Genomic DNA, 17511 nt, shown 5'->3' on the forward strand with positions numbered 1-17511 from the left:
AATGTACTCTAATTGACGTTAGAATTTTTTAAATTCTAATTTAAAATATAAGAAATACGACACAAATATTTTTATAGGACGATAAAACTATTATTTTATAATAATAAAGATAAAGCAACAATTTACCTAATTATAACAGGACTGTTATTTTACGTAATAAAACTAGTTTTTTTTTTTCAATTTCTATGGTTCAGGGTTCCTCAAGTAGAAGTGAAACCATCGCATTTCCGCGCTTAGAGCCTCAATCACTACAATATCTTCTGCCTTGTTTAAATCAGACGGAATCCTCTTACGAGCTATGCCCAGGTTCTAGTGAGCCAATCCAGAGCAAAGAGAAAATCTCCCGACGATGTCCAATTAAGGGATTATAATTCCCTACTTTCTAATATGATTGTCATTACCATGCAGTTATATTTATACCTCTACTCAACTGAAGCGTTATTCCATAAGCTCGAAAAATAATAATTTGGCGCATTATGTTGATGAAAAAAACACATATGTTGTAGTTGAAAAAAAGCATTTCCTTTTTTAATTTGTAAGAGTGAAGAAAATGCAACATGTATTAGCTGGAGTGGAATCAGCCACGTGAACGCAACACTGAAGAAGATCTCGCGATACAGCGGGAAACAATAAAACCATCTGCACACTATCCCAAAAAGGTTTACCTTCAAGTAATGCGGAGAGGAGCGTTTGCAGGGGTCTTCCACAATGGTTTGAAAGAGAGGCGGTGAGTGCGCATGTTCGCCGCGGCACATCGCGAGCCGGCCCGAGAGCCACTCCAGTTCGCGTACGGAACCCGGGGACGGCGCGTCGAACCCCGCGGCCACGCGCTCTCGCCCGCAATGTAAACACTACAAACTAGTTCTTTTTTTAATTGGTGCAACGTACTTGTGACTGTTGTGTGAAAAGTTTTGGAAAAAGTTCTTGTAACAATTCACGGTATTTTCGTGCATTTATTTGGGTAATTATTTCTATTTAAATAGGTATTGAAAAAGTTCTTGAAACATTTTTTTTTTAATTTTGCAACATTTACAGCCTATTTTTAAATTATGATGGGTTAGGTCAAATATGGATTTAGTTCTGCCAACATTGTACTGCTAAAGTTTACAAAGTCACACAAAATAAGTATAAAAATTAGTTGTAATGCGTACTGAGCCCATTAACGGCGACTCCTAGCACGCGACCTCGCCGACGCTTTCATAGCATGTGACTTATTTTTAAGCCTTTTCTACTAAACAAGATGCAATATTGTGAAAGAACTTATAATTATATTAATTAACTTAAAAATTGCATGGTTTATTTGATTTAGAAATTAAATTAACTGTCAATGCGTGCCTGACTCTAAGAGGTCACTTTTTGAGTCAGGCATTTTTTTTCTAGAGATCTATCATTGTTTTAATTAAATGTATCATCTATCAGGTGCTTAGAAACATACATCATATCAAATTATAACTTAGTAGTGGGTAAATAAAAAGGTTTTTGTGGCAAGAAAATATTTGGTAATTCGTTGATGAATGACAAGGTAGAAGAGCACTTTCGGCTAAACTTAAAATAAAGTGCGTTATGAAGCAAATGAATACTACAATTAGACACAACTTTTTAGTGCCATAGAACTCATCTACGTTTCGTTAGAAATTCTCCGTGCATCCGGATGAAAAGTAGCCGATACAGCCTTTCTCGACAAATGAGCTATTAAGCACTTAAATACTTTTACAAATCAGTCCAGTAGTTTTTGCGACTAGTGCATGATTGCAAACAAACAAACTCGTCAGCTTATAATTAGTGTAGATATTGAAACAACAAGCTGGTTGAATTGAATTATTCCGAAAGCATTTCCTTATACTCCTCGTTATCTTAATTTCCATCGTATTCATGTTTCTTCTTTCCCGAGTTTTCCCCGCTTGTCAAATCTTGTTAAGTTGCCGACGGCCGCTCGTAACTGCCTCAAAATCAGGGTGAAATCCATCGCAATTTTCCAAATGGATAGGTAATTGATTTCTTCGTTAATATATTATAATTGATATGTCAACTTAATTTAATTCAAATAGCATATTGATAAAACACTGAATCTGATTTGTGCAATTTATTGAACCGGGTTGTTTTGAATCTAAAATATCCCATTTCAATAAATTGATTGTCCGGATCACTACATTCAATCAAATGATGGACGGACTTGATTGGAATACAAATTTAAACAAGTACTTGTGTTCGCCCGTGTAATCGGCTTAGAAACAGATTACTCGCTTTCTTAGGTGTTTCAAGATGCGAGTAATCAGAGAAATTGGCTTAGGCCTGATCTTGTATTGTGAGAATTAACGCTGCAATCAGCGACTCGCGTGCCAACCAGATTATGGCACGACGCCTACAAGATAACAGTAAAATACTCACTGCTTTACTCATTCGAATTATTAAGGAATTCTTTTTCCGTTCACATCCGAGGCAGCTTAATTTGATAAACAACAATCAGAGCAATCTCGTCTCGTCACGTTGACGTTTCTGTCTCAAGCCTCAAATCCTCTGACATTAGAAGGTAATTGGGCAAAAGCGAACACAAAAATCTTCTTTCCATTCCCGCTACATGTCTGGCAAGACACTCTGGCAACTAAATACGTGACCCTTCAACGTCACACAAAACAATTTGGGAGCATCCAAATTTAGATGGAGGCTGCATTTCTCTTTCACATGTCGGAATCAGCGCTTCGGCTTCAAGCGTGAATATTGAATTCGATTTGTGTGTTGCTAATGCTTTGTTTCTGATTGGAATTTAAGGGTTATTTTGGTGACTCGAGAGTTTATGACTTATGTTATAAGAATAACCCTTAACAACCCACAAGTGTCTCGCGGACACATTTTTGCGTTTATGTTTTCATAAAAACGAAAGTATTTATTTTTACGAATCGGCCTTTTATCTAATTTATCTCCAATGTTTTACGAATCTAAATGTGTAATGAAAATATTTGTTTCATGAATAGTTTATTATTTTTGGTTAATAAACGAAAATAGTACTTAATCAACCCACAAGTGTCCAACAGACACAGTAATATTTTGTTTGATTCGAGTGTAAAGGTAGATTGTTTTTTATTTATATTTACTTATAATAATCTTATGGTGTCGAGTGCCATGCAAGATGTGGCAGGGTAAAATCGGGAGGCTACTCAATCATCTGAACCTGCTGCGAAAAGAAAGAAGCGTTGTTTTATTTGCCCTTCTAAATTATCAAGGGCTTCTAAACAGTGTTGTGACAAATGCAATCAAAATGTCTGCTCTGAAAATTCTGAAAAAAAACTAATTGAAATAGCTGTAAATGAATAAGTGTAACAAAACATTACTGAAATACATTATACTGTTTTTTTAATTCAAAATAACTTTCTTTTGCTTTGTCATAATTTACCTACATTTATAAAGTGTCTGTTGGACACTATTGGTCAGTTACGTCACAAAAGCATTCTGGATAGTTAAGGGTTAAAGTACATACGATTCTTATCGCTTAGTATATTAATATAAATAATTTTGAATGTAACATGAGTGACGACTTTAATGTCGTCAATACTTCATGGTTAATCAATACGGTCTATCAATATTAACAAACCGCGTTACAAAGAGATAGAAGATAAAATAAAATATAGCCAGCCATTTTATTTGAAATCTGACTAACATTTTCACTCTTGACAAGGCCCAGTCGTTCTCTTTTCTAGCGACCCTCATTTCTTTTCACTAACGCATTCGTAAAATTTCATTACAAAAGATAGCTACTCTGTTTTTCTATAAAACGTCCATTTTCCTCGAAGAGTTTTCAAAGTATACGTGGGGCATTTTACTCTTGGAAATACTCCTGAAAATAGTCGAGCAATGATTGCATAACTTGTCTTTCATGCCGAATTTCACAGCAGCGCTTGGAACGGAAAAACGTCTGAGCAAACAAGCGTTTAAAAAACATAATGAAGGAGGGGCTTATTGTGCTTCTGATGGACTTACAACCTGTCGCTACTTAAGTACCTTCTGTAGGAAATTCAAGCCTCCACTTTAATGTTGGGACCAGCGAAAGGCCATTGCATAAAAGTGCCGTACTTACCAATCGTGCTCAGAATGCTAGAGGCCTTTTGGGCAATTTGCGACAGCTTGGCATTTTTTACGCGGTCGAAAATTAAAATTTACACTATGAAGTAATTTGAATTACAATGCAATGCTTCTTCTACATATCGTTATATGCTTTAAAATGATACATACTATAGTATAGTAAAGATATGTACCTATTAGTGCCACTAAGGCTGACTGTCCTGGCTGCACCGGACGTACATTTCTGTACGTCACTCGTGGCTATTTTAATGCATTCCTTTTATCTACCAACGCTATTTCAAAGCGCTGTTATCTGCATATGTTGCTATTTCATACAAATTCCTAAAATAGAATCATATAAACTCAAAATACGCAGAGCTTTGCCGCAAACATTATGGTTATATATTTTAATGTATGATAATAATTCGATTACGATGCATCTGAAACGTTTAGAGGCGGCATACTGGGACGGTTCGTACTGGTTAGTACTGGTAGGCAGCGGAAATAACCGCATAAAACTGGCGCTGTGAGAATAGTCCTTTGTGCTAAGCTGCACAGAATATACTGTCCGGCAGAATTTAATGTAGGTAGCCGCATAGCGCATACCGAGCGTGACCATAATATCACCCAATCATACGTTATTAACCAACGCTGTGTACTGGGGGTTTAACTCAATTATAAACTTAATATTAAGTAAATAAACTTATAAAAAGTCCTATTTACTTATATGGTTTCTAATGTACCAATTTATTAACTTACTTATTTTTTTTTTCTTCAGTCTGAATTGAGCCAATAACCTATTAAAGTTTAGTGTACGTACTTAGTTTTGTGATGAATGAAAAACCTTTGTATTTTATGCAAAGCTTTTTTCAGGTTCAATAAAGTTATATGAAATAAACTTATAGTCATGTTAAAGATATAAAATAGACTCAACACATAGCACAGAGCATACTCGTAATTTGGATAACCTAATAACAACACAAGATTGAGGCTCAAAATAGAACATTTAAAATATCTTCCTATTAATAAGTCACTTAATAAAGGTTCTCAAAGCAAGTTTCGGGAGTTGTTTAAATAATAAATTAAATTGAGAGCTAACCTTATCCATTATTTATCAAATAATTTGTAAACTGTAGCTGAAGTGGACTGTAAACTATGCCGATGATAAAAATAGAAAACGGAGACAGGCACCTAACTGATATTGATTATTCCGTTTGACTTCTCTTTCAAGTCATTCTAAGAAATATTAAAGAATATAAAAGCCACATTATCTTTACCTACGTCATCGAATTAGATGTATGAATGTTTTAATGTTTTTCAATAATTTATTGGAATGTTTACACAGACATTTATTCTGTGGACACATCATCCTCCGAGCCTTTTTTCCCAACTATGTTGGGGTCGGCTTCCAGTCTAACCGGATGTAGCTGAGTAACCCAGTTAGGGTTACTCCGCAGTACTACTGGGTTACCCGGGCAACAAGAAGTGAAAAGTACCCAAAACTTGTATTTTTAAACGATGATCGAAATGTCACTTCAGTAACACTTTTCTCCAAGTTTCTTATTAAATTTTATTTTTGGAATAAATCCCCACAGACACTCTCATATAGCTTGATATTATTTTTCGTATAATATTAATAACCAAATGCTGTTCGAAGAGTGGGCGTTAGCTTGTGTTTCGTATTTTATGTGTACCTACTCGAAGATCATAATTAAAATTCATTTATAGAAACAAGATACAGAAAATGGAACAATCAAAAATACATTTTGATTTTCCCTTGTATATAAATTGCAGTGAAGGAAACTTAATCTCGTATCATTAATAAAACTATATTTTTTGTCTATCATTTACCAAGTCAGGCAAGAATCAGTCATCAAATAAAATACTTGCTTAAAATAAATCTACTACTTCTCGCAGCTGAGATCATTATCAAAAAATTCTAAAACTCATCAATTAATTATCGACTCACTTGTCGAAAGTAATTATGATAAACGAGATCCTTTGCGAAATAAACTTACATGAACAGACAAGTTTAAGAAGAGTATCCCTGGTCGCTCGTAACAGTTAGGTAGATGTTTTATAGTCCCTCATAATAGGTATACTATTCAATTTATCGAGTTAGCTTAACTGTCCTTTTTACTTGCTACAGAAGGGACATTTGAATTACTGAGATGGTCTCTGAGGGACAAGCCGCTGCTGTCTGATGCAGACATTTTTATTTGATGCGATAAAAGCACTTAATGGCTGATTTGATCGAAAACTTGTGTTATAGATACTGTTATTGTCTATTTGTTTTATAAGTTATTCTTTCGATTCTGATAATAATTTGACAATTATATATGTGTATATCTTGTTCCATAGCAATCTATGTATTATTCTATCAAAGTTATTACATATTTCTTTAAGCAAATCTCATATAAGAAGTCGACTTGTTAACAAAACATGGACCCACAAATATATTATATTTTGAGAATCTAGACAAAGTTATTATAGCAAAAAAAACTTCACCTCCTTTAAGATTTCCATTCAAATCACAAGAGGTCCGAGCCGAAACTTTCGTTAGCAACAGGCTGTCTCGAATATGAAGACTAAGCGCGTATACCTAATTAGCAAAATGTAGGTGTACTATGTATAATCACACGACTGCCTAACCCACTGGGAAACCATGATGGCCTCATATTACGCTAAGACATAACGTATGAAAAATTAATTACCTTTTCTAGGAAATCTGACATCAAACTGTCAAACCATTAGTGGTATGTTGAGGTAGAAAATTAGCTGTAAAACTGTTGTTATTCAAGTCTAGTCGTTCGAGTTCATAAATTACAATGAACCCAGCTATCATAGTTAATTGCTAGACATGCACTTCTCATTATAACTAGATTAAACATACTGGAACAATGATGAGTTAAGCTATTGTCCACTTCGTAATTACGTAGATTTAATATTTCATACAGACATTTTGACGGCGTTTAATGACGGTTTAGTGAACTGTCATTTGTTTCTGTTATATAATTGAGAGATATCGTTATTTTTAAGTTTACAATTTTTAAGTTTTGTAATAGACAAGGAAAATACTGTTATTAACAGTAGTATTATTCAATATTTGTTAAAGAGACATTTAAAACATTTTAAGTAGTGGAATTGATTGAATTATGTACAGATTATATAAATAAAACTTTTATAAGCGAGGCGTTTGCGCAAAAACGGTGTGATGGAATAAAGCTATGATGGATTCACAGAATTTTTTCGGTCAGTGATCCTATCCAAATATGAATGTGTCATTTTAATTGGATCACCATTTTTACAGTACAAACAAACTATCGACAGCGATAGGCTAATTGATTGACTAAAATCAAACAGGATGGATATTTTACCTAAAAAATATTTTGCGTTCGTCACTCATAATCACTCACCTCTCGCCATATAAGCCTTATCTTTCTGAACTAGTTGTATCAGTAGGTAGGTACCTACTTCATTTATTTGAGCTTAAGCCGAAGTTCCGAGAACCCTTGCGACAATAGCCTGCACGCAGAAAAGCATAAAAAAATATTCGCAATTAAGCACACTTTTATTTTTGATCACATTTTTTATTCATTATATCCTTCCATATATCCTTGGAAAAATCCATAGCGTTCATGAGTACTGGATTTTAACAAAGGACGGCTGGATCCCCGTTCGTTGTCAAGCAGACCTTAGCTATAGTTTCTGGGTTAACATAATAATAATATATTATGTTCTGAAGGAAGCCATTTAACGAAAAGCCTCTTGTTTCATTAGTTCGACAAAGTAATAACTTACCTAAATTATTACCAACATGAGCGGTCTGTTGCTACCCAGTCACTTTCCATCTCTGGTATTCAATCAATCTCATAATGAAAGGAAGCTGATATTCTCCGATACGCTAATTGAGTTCTACTAATTAAATTATGAGTATAAACGTTCATTAATTTCAAGGTATATTTTTTCAAATGTCAAGTGCCTTATTTGAGCTTTAAGTGAATGATAAGTGACATACCTACGTACCTAAATATCTTTCAATCAGTAGATTAATTTAGGAAACATAAGTCAATGGTATTCTAAATGTAGTCATAAATAAATAGCTGAATATGAAATGAATTCTATTTTGTTCAAAACTTATACGAAAACCTGTGTTTTAATTAATGAAGTTCTAAATTCATGAAAAGATTATTAAAAAAGATATAATTATCATTTCATAAAAAGAAATGCCTCATTTCATTTTACGTGTACCTAGTAAAGGAGGGCGCCGACTTTTTACAACTACAACTGAGCCTTGTTATAATAAAAAAATACATCACAAACAAAATAAGATTGACAGCCAGGATTATGATGACAACATTTCCTCGCTATTACTTTATTTTACTTTCCCGCTTTGTGGTCGCACAGCCACGAATTGTCATTTTATCGTCACTTTGTGGGCCTAAAATAATTGTGTCTCGAAAAATTGACCTTGAAGCTCCCAAAGTTGGCTAAACTTACTTCGAAGCGTCAATGCGAAGTTTGAAACATTTCAACAACGCGACTCTTACAAAAAACACTTTTAATTAAAGGTAATCTACAGAACAAGCTTGAACGCAAAAGTCTGAGTCTAAGATTATTACTCAGTACCTATCTCCCGAGTTCTATTATGTAAATACTAGTCTATTTTATACTGAGGACACTTGAGGCTAAAAGAAATCCCGTTTCCACTAGTCGTTTATTACCAGGAATTATTTCTTTAACGGTAACATAGAAATGGCAACTACGAGCTTTTAAAGTAAGTAGTTTCTAAATAACTTGGACCTGAGGGACCAAGTAGATAAAACTGTAAATAGAACGTTACACGAGGAAAAGTGTTTAAAAGCAAGATAATCCATCTATTTAAAAAATAGTGTTCATTTTTTGTGGGATTTGTAAATGAATAGAAGAGAGCGGAGCTAGCAATGTACGTTTGGTACTCGCGTAGTATATTCAACGTGGTCACTGTCCCTCGACCACTTATTACGGAGCCAGCGAAATTGAAAACTTGTAGAAAGCGAAATTGTAAAGCAGGTGGTTTCTACCCCCGGCGTATAAAAGGCAGAGCAAAGTAAACACACCCTTAAATCCTATATGACTCTTTGTATATAGGCCCTTCGTGTGTCTACATGCTGTAGGTACTTATATAGAAGTGAAAGCCCTGTTAGTAAAAGAGTATTAACAGATATTTCTATGAAAAACTTTAAAGGTAATTATATTGTAGGCTTTTTCTCCCAGGCGATCTTCTATTAAGTTCCCAGAAAACATTATTCATTTTTCCGCTGACGAAAAATAAGTAATTTCACTAACTAAAACGAGTTAGTTATTAAAACCTAACTGGGTATGAAATTCTGGGATTGTAGGTAATTTTCTGTCAAAAAAGTTGTAGAAGAAAGCCTTTTAATTATGAACAGGAAAAATCTGGAATAACTATAATAGTATAACTTTAACTTTATTAAATCATTTCTTGACATACCCAAAAATAAATCTTCATGACAAAGCATAGCAGAATCTGTTCCACTGCACCACAGGAGAAACAAAAGCAATGCGATTACTCCTTACAAACACTGGGGTTGTTCTGAACCCCTTTGACTTGATCAATAGAACGTTCCGAACATCTGCTTGTGAAGGGAATTATCGAAGCGGACATTTCTACCACATAGCTCTAAATCCATCTAAATACCTGAAAACCCAAGTTAAATCCGTAAACGTTTAACTATGCCGTCCATCAACAAATATAAGACACAATAAATGTAGGTTTTACTTTCCTAATGTACATTTTTACGGACTTGAGCACACAGTGATTTATTACTGAACATTTTAATATGTTGCGTGTATACCCGTATTGATTCAGACCAAATATCAGGTATCTAGTACTTTCTGTGTTATTTATGGAATAAACTTGGCAAACACGTCATATGTTAAGGCCAGTTTATGAAAAACACGTGTTTCTACTTACTTGTTTATTGGCGTCCTATATTTTTAGGTAGCGGGTAATTTTCTTTGGCCGATGGTTTCGGCTATAAATCTTGAGCATGCAAACATGCTTGGAACATTCTGCAGTAAAGCAAATGTTTTTTGAATACATTATTATTTTTGTAGTATTCTTGGTACACTTTGAGTACTTATTTTTCTACCTGGTAGATTCACGTAGCATCAATACTTATAAATCTCCACTTTTAACAACGAACTCAGTGACTTTTCGCGTGCAGCTCAATCTCAAATCCCAGCTTAAGGATTACTTAAACAACTCTTAATACAGTCCCAGTTCCTTTACTTTTAGAGACACTCACAACTAATACAAAAATAAGTTAAACAATTCAAAAGTTTACAAGTTCCCACTTATTTAAAAATACCTGAAACTAATTTAAATCAGAACCAGAAACGTCAAGAGACATCAATTACCAGCAGTCAATAAGTACCATTAAAAGCAAAGCTTCGTGTAAATCGGACTAAGCATTTACAAGTTATTAATGACCATCGCAGGTGGGCAAATTGTCCTCTGACGTTTGATATAGCTAGCATCAATAACAAGCTTAGTTTGCACTGATTGCACTGTTTACGAACATTACCGTTTGCTAAAATGCATTGCTATTTCAAACTGGTTGGTGAGATTATTAAACAATATGTTACCGGCTGGAATTATGGTTTCGAAGCGTTTGAGGTATTTTGAACAGTCATATGTCGATAAAGTTTAAACACAAAGAAGAATGAGCAATGGATGTTGAATCATTGTCATTAAAAAGCGCTTTTTCACATTAAGTATAAAATAAATATTTCGTTTATATTTTTTTTTCTTGAATTAAAACAAAAATAACCTTTGTTAACTTGTAGCATCTAAGCGAGATGCTCATAAGCATGCTACGCAGGATTCTAACTAAAATAAAAATGCTTCATGAAGATTGTAAAAGTATTGTCATCTGTCATTTTTTTGAAGGAGAAAAATTAATAAAATATAAAACATAACACACACACAAAAAGTTCCGACTGTACAGGTTTTAGTCCGCCACAAACTCATATTTTTAATGAAATATTATATTGGACAGCATACATGTAGGTATTATAGTTGCAATGAAAATTTTAATACTCTACGGATTTGTGAAACATATCGTATTACGTAATACGGACTGATACATTTAATATTTTATTACAGCAATTAATTAGTCTAAGTATCTATTTGACACTACCTAATTGATTGGGCTACTATATTGCGATTATGTTCTCGAACAAAATTTATGTTAATCATATAGAAACATACAATGCGTTAAAGATTTAATCTAAAAAAACCGTTTACATGGCACCGACACAGATAGATTAACATTTTGCATCAAAACAAGAAAATACTCATAAGTGTTTTGGTTTAATTCCTACAATTTGAAGCATTAAACCGTCAACAACAATAACTACAGCTGAACATTGTACAAAGTTTGTATCATCGACACAAGCAGCTCCCACACGTAAGGAGTCCAGCTTTAAAGTGGATTCCCAACTAGTCGTAAACCTTTCCCTTTAACAGCTCTCCAGTTGGGAAATGTACCGCGTCTCAGCGCTGACCCATGTCTCGTGCAGCCACTTAACCAACTGCTCTAGACAACTAATTGTTTGGACTTAACGAAAGTACCTACACGTTAAATACGTAGTGCGTTTCTCTTTTAGTTGATCTGTTAAATTCTTTTTATATCTTGATGAAAATTCATAGGTATGTGAAAATTTATACCTTTTCAGTATTTTTTTCAGCTAAAATACTTTTAGCCATCACATGAAACTGGTTGTCCAGTGTAACGTTTGAGCGATTGACGGCGAAAGTGCTTTTCTACGTGAGATATACGAGTTTGTTAACGCTTTCACACCCAAAAACACGAGTGTAGCGAAAATTTTAACTAAAAAAATAAGAACAAAACCATTTGAATTCTATTCCATTTAAATTAAAGTGATGGCCACAGGTCGCAACACATTGGCGCTGCAACCGGGCCGCCTATTGTGTTATCTGCCTAACGCCCAGAATAATCCATTTATTTCACAAACCCTGCCACAAAGAGTCGCGTGGAAAAATATACAATGACAGTCACCGTGAGATATTCTCGAACAAAGAGAGGTTTGCGAGGAACTCGGATAAGGAAATAAATAAATTGAAAACCGAGTTCAGTCCCGCAGTTTATGTAAAATAATATTCTTTGGACTAGTAAACCACAAAAATATGAAGATTTAGATAAACCTTTGCTGTAAAATATACCAAGGTATCTTTTGAAATGGTGGAGTTTTACTTGTGATAATCCACGTAGAATGCGCTAGTTTCTAAGATTGGTCTGTACTTCTTTAGTCCTATAAAAATATCTAGGTACTTAAAAAGAACACAAACATGGTTTTATAAACAGTTGCACAAACATACCATGTCTTAAAACAAAATACTCGGCTTAGAAATAAAGCAAGCTTTATGGATTGTTACAGTTTTATTGTTAAAATTTTATTTTACGACGCTCAAGTTTACGGCGTATGGTCACCGCGGGATCAAAGCTCAGTAATCCGCACTGTTAGTTTAATTTCATTGGATTTACTCAACATCTTATGGCAATTTCACAATAATTAAGAGACACAGTATAAAATCCAAGGTAGGGAAAACTTTCCCTACGGTGGATCTTTTAACAACATCGTTATTTCCTGAAGAGGTGAAGTTGTATATCAAGAGTTGTAAACATAACAACTCCGGACGGACTTACAATTTCTCTCCCAAAAAAATACTGAATATAAACTTCTTACTTCAAGTTATCTTCAACGCAGACATACTTTATCTACATAAAAAAGTATTATGCTAGACGTGTTATCAAGACTTAATAGAAGTCCACTTCTGTAAATGAAAATCGTCTTTACTACATCTGACCACAACCCTTTCAACAGTTTACAGCGACAGTCTAATTACCCATACAAACAAAGTGCGTACTAAGTTTAGTTGGTACATTTCAGTTAGCTAGAAGATGTAGTTTAGTTGGAAGTTAGGCTCTTCCGGGGAGTAGTATAACCGCGGTAACGAATGCATTGGGGCCGCCTGCAGCCAACTGGTAACCGCAATCCCGCCTTGTCGTATCTCTATCTAGTGGAGAGCCGACGCAACCTGTCGGCCCAGTTTCAGTTACGATGTAATTTGCTAAACTATTTTTCTTTATCGCTATAATTTTTCTTTCATTACACTTAACTTTAATGGATCATTGATAATTTAAGTTGTGTTCAATAGAGTTGCTAATTGCATTTTACGAAAAAAAAGTAGCTATGCTTTTGCTCAAAAATAAATCTTGGAAAATTTAACATTTGGATATATTATTAAATATCAATCTATTGATTGCCTATTCTTGGAATACGTGTTAACTATAACTGATTATTTAAGCTCATATAAATAATTCACTTATCAAGTGAAAAAATCAAGTCTCATAAAGTTCAATTTGCTTTCATGTGAACTCATTTCAACGTTATTTCTGACATTTATTTAAGGGTGAGAAAATTGTCATCGTCAGTACAGAATATGAGCAGAATACTGTTTCAGCTCGGATTAACTTTTGATCTCATTACAATATGAATTCACGCTTGACGCTGTTAATTAGTTCGGATATGCTTACCATCCGCAACCAATCGCAGAATTTCGAACATTTTTAATTACGAGGATACTCTTTAGATTAAAAATGTACCAAATTCCACCAAGTTGTGCTGTTTACAAAAGGAAGTGCGCTATTATTGCATTTATTTTACTGTTCTAAAGGAAACAAAAATGTGAAAATTACAGTAATAAGAAGTTTAACAACATCAAGAGATCCAATCATAGATAATGTACCAAATTCAAAAAACGTACCCAAAATGGATTTGATTTTAATTGTCCGTAAACTCGATGCTTCGGGGTTCTTTTTTTAAAGTAATGACAACATTTCCATGCAAGTTTGAGAAAAACATTTTAAAATCATTTACGCTATGATATCATTGTAATAATACGCCGTTAGTGAAAATTTTTATTATCTTGTTCACATTAATTAAGTAAACATGCTCGGATGATCGTGCATTATTAAGTAAGCACTTATTGTTGTCAGTTTTTCAATAACATGGTTAAATTACATAAAAATACGATAATGCAGGCAAAGTGTTTTAAAGTGTAATATTTAAACAGAATTTTATTAATATTCAAAACTCTGTTGTTTTGACCTATGTGTGATTATAACCTATTTTTTGTTTGATTTTTATGGAACCTGCATTGGATTTCAAATGAAGCTTCTTATCTAAGAATCATTTGAAACCCACGGACAGACAAACCTAGCAGGCATTATAGGCTCCTCTCGGGAATGGAATCCTTAAAATAAAGGTGACTCAATTGGCCAACTAAAGTACAATATCTGTTCCTACATCTTAGTAATATTTAATCAAAGCCCAAGTATTTGACAAGGAGTTTTACCTTTTTTATTAGCACCTACTTTTTACAGAATCAGAGCAAATGTTTATTTATTTATAGTGGTACGGTGTTGGGATGCGTATCTCTACGTAATGTAAATCTTATAAGGATGACAACGTTAGACGTAGAAAAAAAACTGAATGAATTTTTGACGGGGGATTTGTGAACATTCAAACTAAGAATTACGTATTTTTTCCAGACCAGTACACACTTCCTTAAGAATTTCTAAAATGGTGTTTTCACATAGCTATATGTATACCTACATCATAAAAAAAAACTATTTTTTCGTGGACCAACTTTTCTTGTTACTAATTCAATTAGCCTGACAATCAGATTCTAAAATGTATTTCTTTTTTTCTACAGGTACATCAGAAAATCACTAACAACTCCGGGAAAACAGAACTAACGTCTCTCTACGGACAATTAAGAACTAAATAATGTACTGGCAATGACAAGTCCGAACGAGTGCAGTGATCGTGTCAGTGATAGTGCATAGTGGACACATGATGTGAACAGACAGTTGACACAATGTGGGCGGCCCAGCTCAGCTGTATTTTCATATTGTTCGGTGAGTAAACTAGTTTGTTAGTTCAGTGTGCTAATCGTGTGTCAATTAGTTTTAAGTGGCCATGTTTTATTTATTTTAAAAACACTAACACTACTGGTTTTATACTACAAACTAATTCGTTAGTCTTTACTACCTATGTACATGCCTGAAATGGAATCACTGGTATGGTTACCGGCACGGATATTGAGCTCTCGGCGGAAGAGTGGGGATCGCTTTGCGCACTGTACACATAAGGCAATAAACCAATAAATCGCTTCTGCGCAGGTGAAGGTCGGGGCTCAATATCCGTGCCAATAACTACACCTAATCCAATTTCAAGTCATTTAAGCATACCGTAAAATTTAAAAAGTAGCCATAATGTCTTTGTGGTTTCACATCACTAACTTCAAAATCATAAGTGTACATTTTAATAAGCTATTTATTTATTTATTAATTGTTTCTGGCCAACCAACAATTGTATATACTGATACATTATACAAAACAAGAATTCTTATAGCTATGGTTAGTATTACAATTTCTTATAGGTTAGCACCTCATGCCCCAATGACAATAATACGCTGGCTAATCGCTAGCTAATCGCTAGCTAATCACATGTTACAACCATTTTCTTTTGATTTTCTTTCCTAGAGAAATACAGACTGGTTATAAGAACTGTCAACCTGTCCGTTAACGTATAAGCTATTAACTACTACCAATGCTTGAAGTGCTACTTCTTACTACTCACAATGGCGACAAGTGACCGCAATACGCTTCGCGCCAACACCGCCGGTGGAAAACAATGCTAATATAATACAAACTGAAAAAGCTTTAAACATCGTTCGCGTTTATTTTTAGGCGGTACGCAGCTGCAGACATAATGTGATACCGTTAATATAACAATGGCCGTATATAATTCAGTTATAAAAACACATTGTTTGCCTCCAGATGAACAATAAAGAGAACAGTCATGACCTAATCGCAATTTCGTTTCAAATTCAAACAAACGAAACCCTTTTATCTCAGTTACAACAGAAATTTCTTTTTCAATAGGCCGACTACATAATGAAATATTTGCAGAATGCCCCGGTTAATGTTAAAAAGTGGAAGAATAAAAAATAACGAAACGTGACGGGAAACAAAGCACGTTTTTATCGTTGGAAGGGATCGTACTAATGGAAGCTGGACCAAACGGGTTCGGATCAAATCGTTACGTTTTTGGCTTTCGTAGAACTTATATGTTTCTTGTCGACTGAAGAAACACATTGATGAGGTGGAACGATACGACGGAAACCTAGAACATTACATTCTACGCTCAATATAACATGAAACGATAATGTTGTTGAATAAAAAGACAGTCAAATTCAACTCGTGATTGATATTGTAACAATTAAATCTTTCACGATGATAGCTGAATCAAGAATTCTACAGAATAAATATACTTACAAGAATACAAAAAGCGAATTCTCGCTTCACAGTAAAACAAAATTGACATTTAACCTACCGATTACATAAACGACTGTCGGTGAAATTACCCCAAGTTAGCCATGACGCATAAAAAGACGGCAAAATTTATTGACCAAAATATCGCATAAAATTAATATTAAGCTTGTTGTATGTTGTATTATAATAGCCTTGACTTAAGTAATATAAGATGTTTTTCACTTACGTCAACTTGGGTGTGAACCCATGTTGCGTTGTCGTATTAAAACGTTTTTTATAAGGTAATACATTAAATGCGTGGGTCTGTTGGGCTTTTACATTTTTCTTACTATTTTATACTTCAATACTGTACAGCGTTGTGAATATCGATCGTGGCGAGACGTTACTTCTAATGTTTTTATTCAATTAGGCAATGACTAGCAGATTTTTGAATGATGGAAACTACGGTTGCCGCCCGTTTGTAAATAGGTATTTAAAACCACAAAGAAATAAAGGTCACTGAACGTTTACAATTAGCAATACACGTGGCTACTTTGGGTACACAGGATATTTGTCGGACTTCAAAGACCCTGTCATAAGACCTTTAAAGAAGATTATTTTTGGTCTTTCCTTTCACAATTATTAAATGATTTTAAGTAATTTTAGCTGTAAATGAATGTGATATTGTTTAAATACACTTTAGTAGATTGTTTGGAAAAAAGAAAAACAAGAACGCATTAGTGTTTTGTATATACCTATTTTTGGACTACTGTGAAATCTTAAACAAACAACTTCAGATAAACAAAGCTTCTACAAAATTTTACTACGACAGTTGTTGCTCTACCAATAAATGCGCAAGGAATCGATCAAATGGGTCACTTCACAATTGCAAAAATATAAGGCGCGTACAATACATAATCTTTAGTCAGATTTTTCATGTTATCTCAATATTATCTTAAGCTCCTTTTAAGTCTTTTTAAGGCAAAAAGCTTTTACTCAAACACTTGGAGGCTGTTGAATCTGAAATGTAAATATTGGTTCACAT

At 34.1% G+C, this 17511-nt stretch overlaps 1 protein-coding gene across 1 annotated transcript in view; it reads left to right on the top strand.

Annotated features, from left to right (window-relative positions):
- The first annotated feature begins 794 nt into the window (after nt 1–794).
- LOC124637072 (hemicentin-2-like) overlaps nt 795–17511 on the top strand; it is a 39935-nt gene continuing 23218 nt past the window's right edge. Inside the window, exons 1-2 of the mRNA XM_047173392.1 lie at nt 795–961; nt 14864–15068. Coding sequence (XP_047029348.1) covers nt 15029–15068 — 40 coding nt within the window. The 5' untranslated portion in view covers nt 795–961; nt 14864–15028. The remainder of the gene's footprint in view (nt 962–14863; nt 15069–17511) is intronic.

Source organism: Helicoverpa zea, chromosome 15 (genome assembly GCF_022581195.2).
Source record: "Helicoverpa zea isolate HzStark_Cry1AcR chromosome 15, ilHelZeax1.1, whole genome shotgun sequence".
Taxonomy (NCBI): Eukaryota; Metazoa; Arthropoda; class Insecta; order Lepidoptera; family Noctuidae; genus Helicoverpa; species Helicoverpa zea.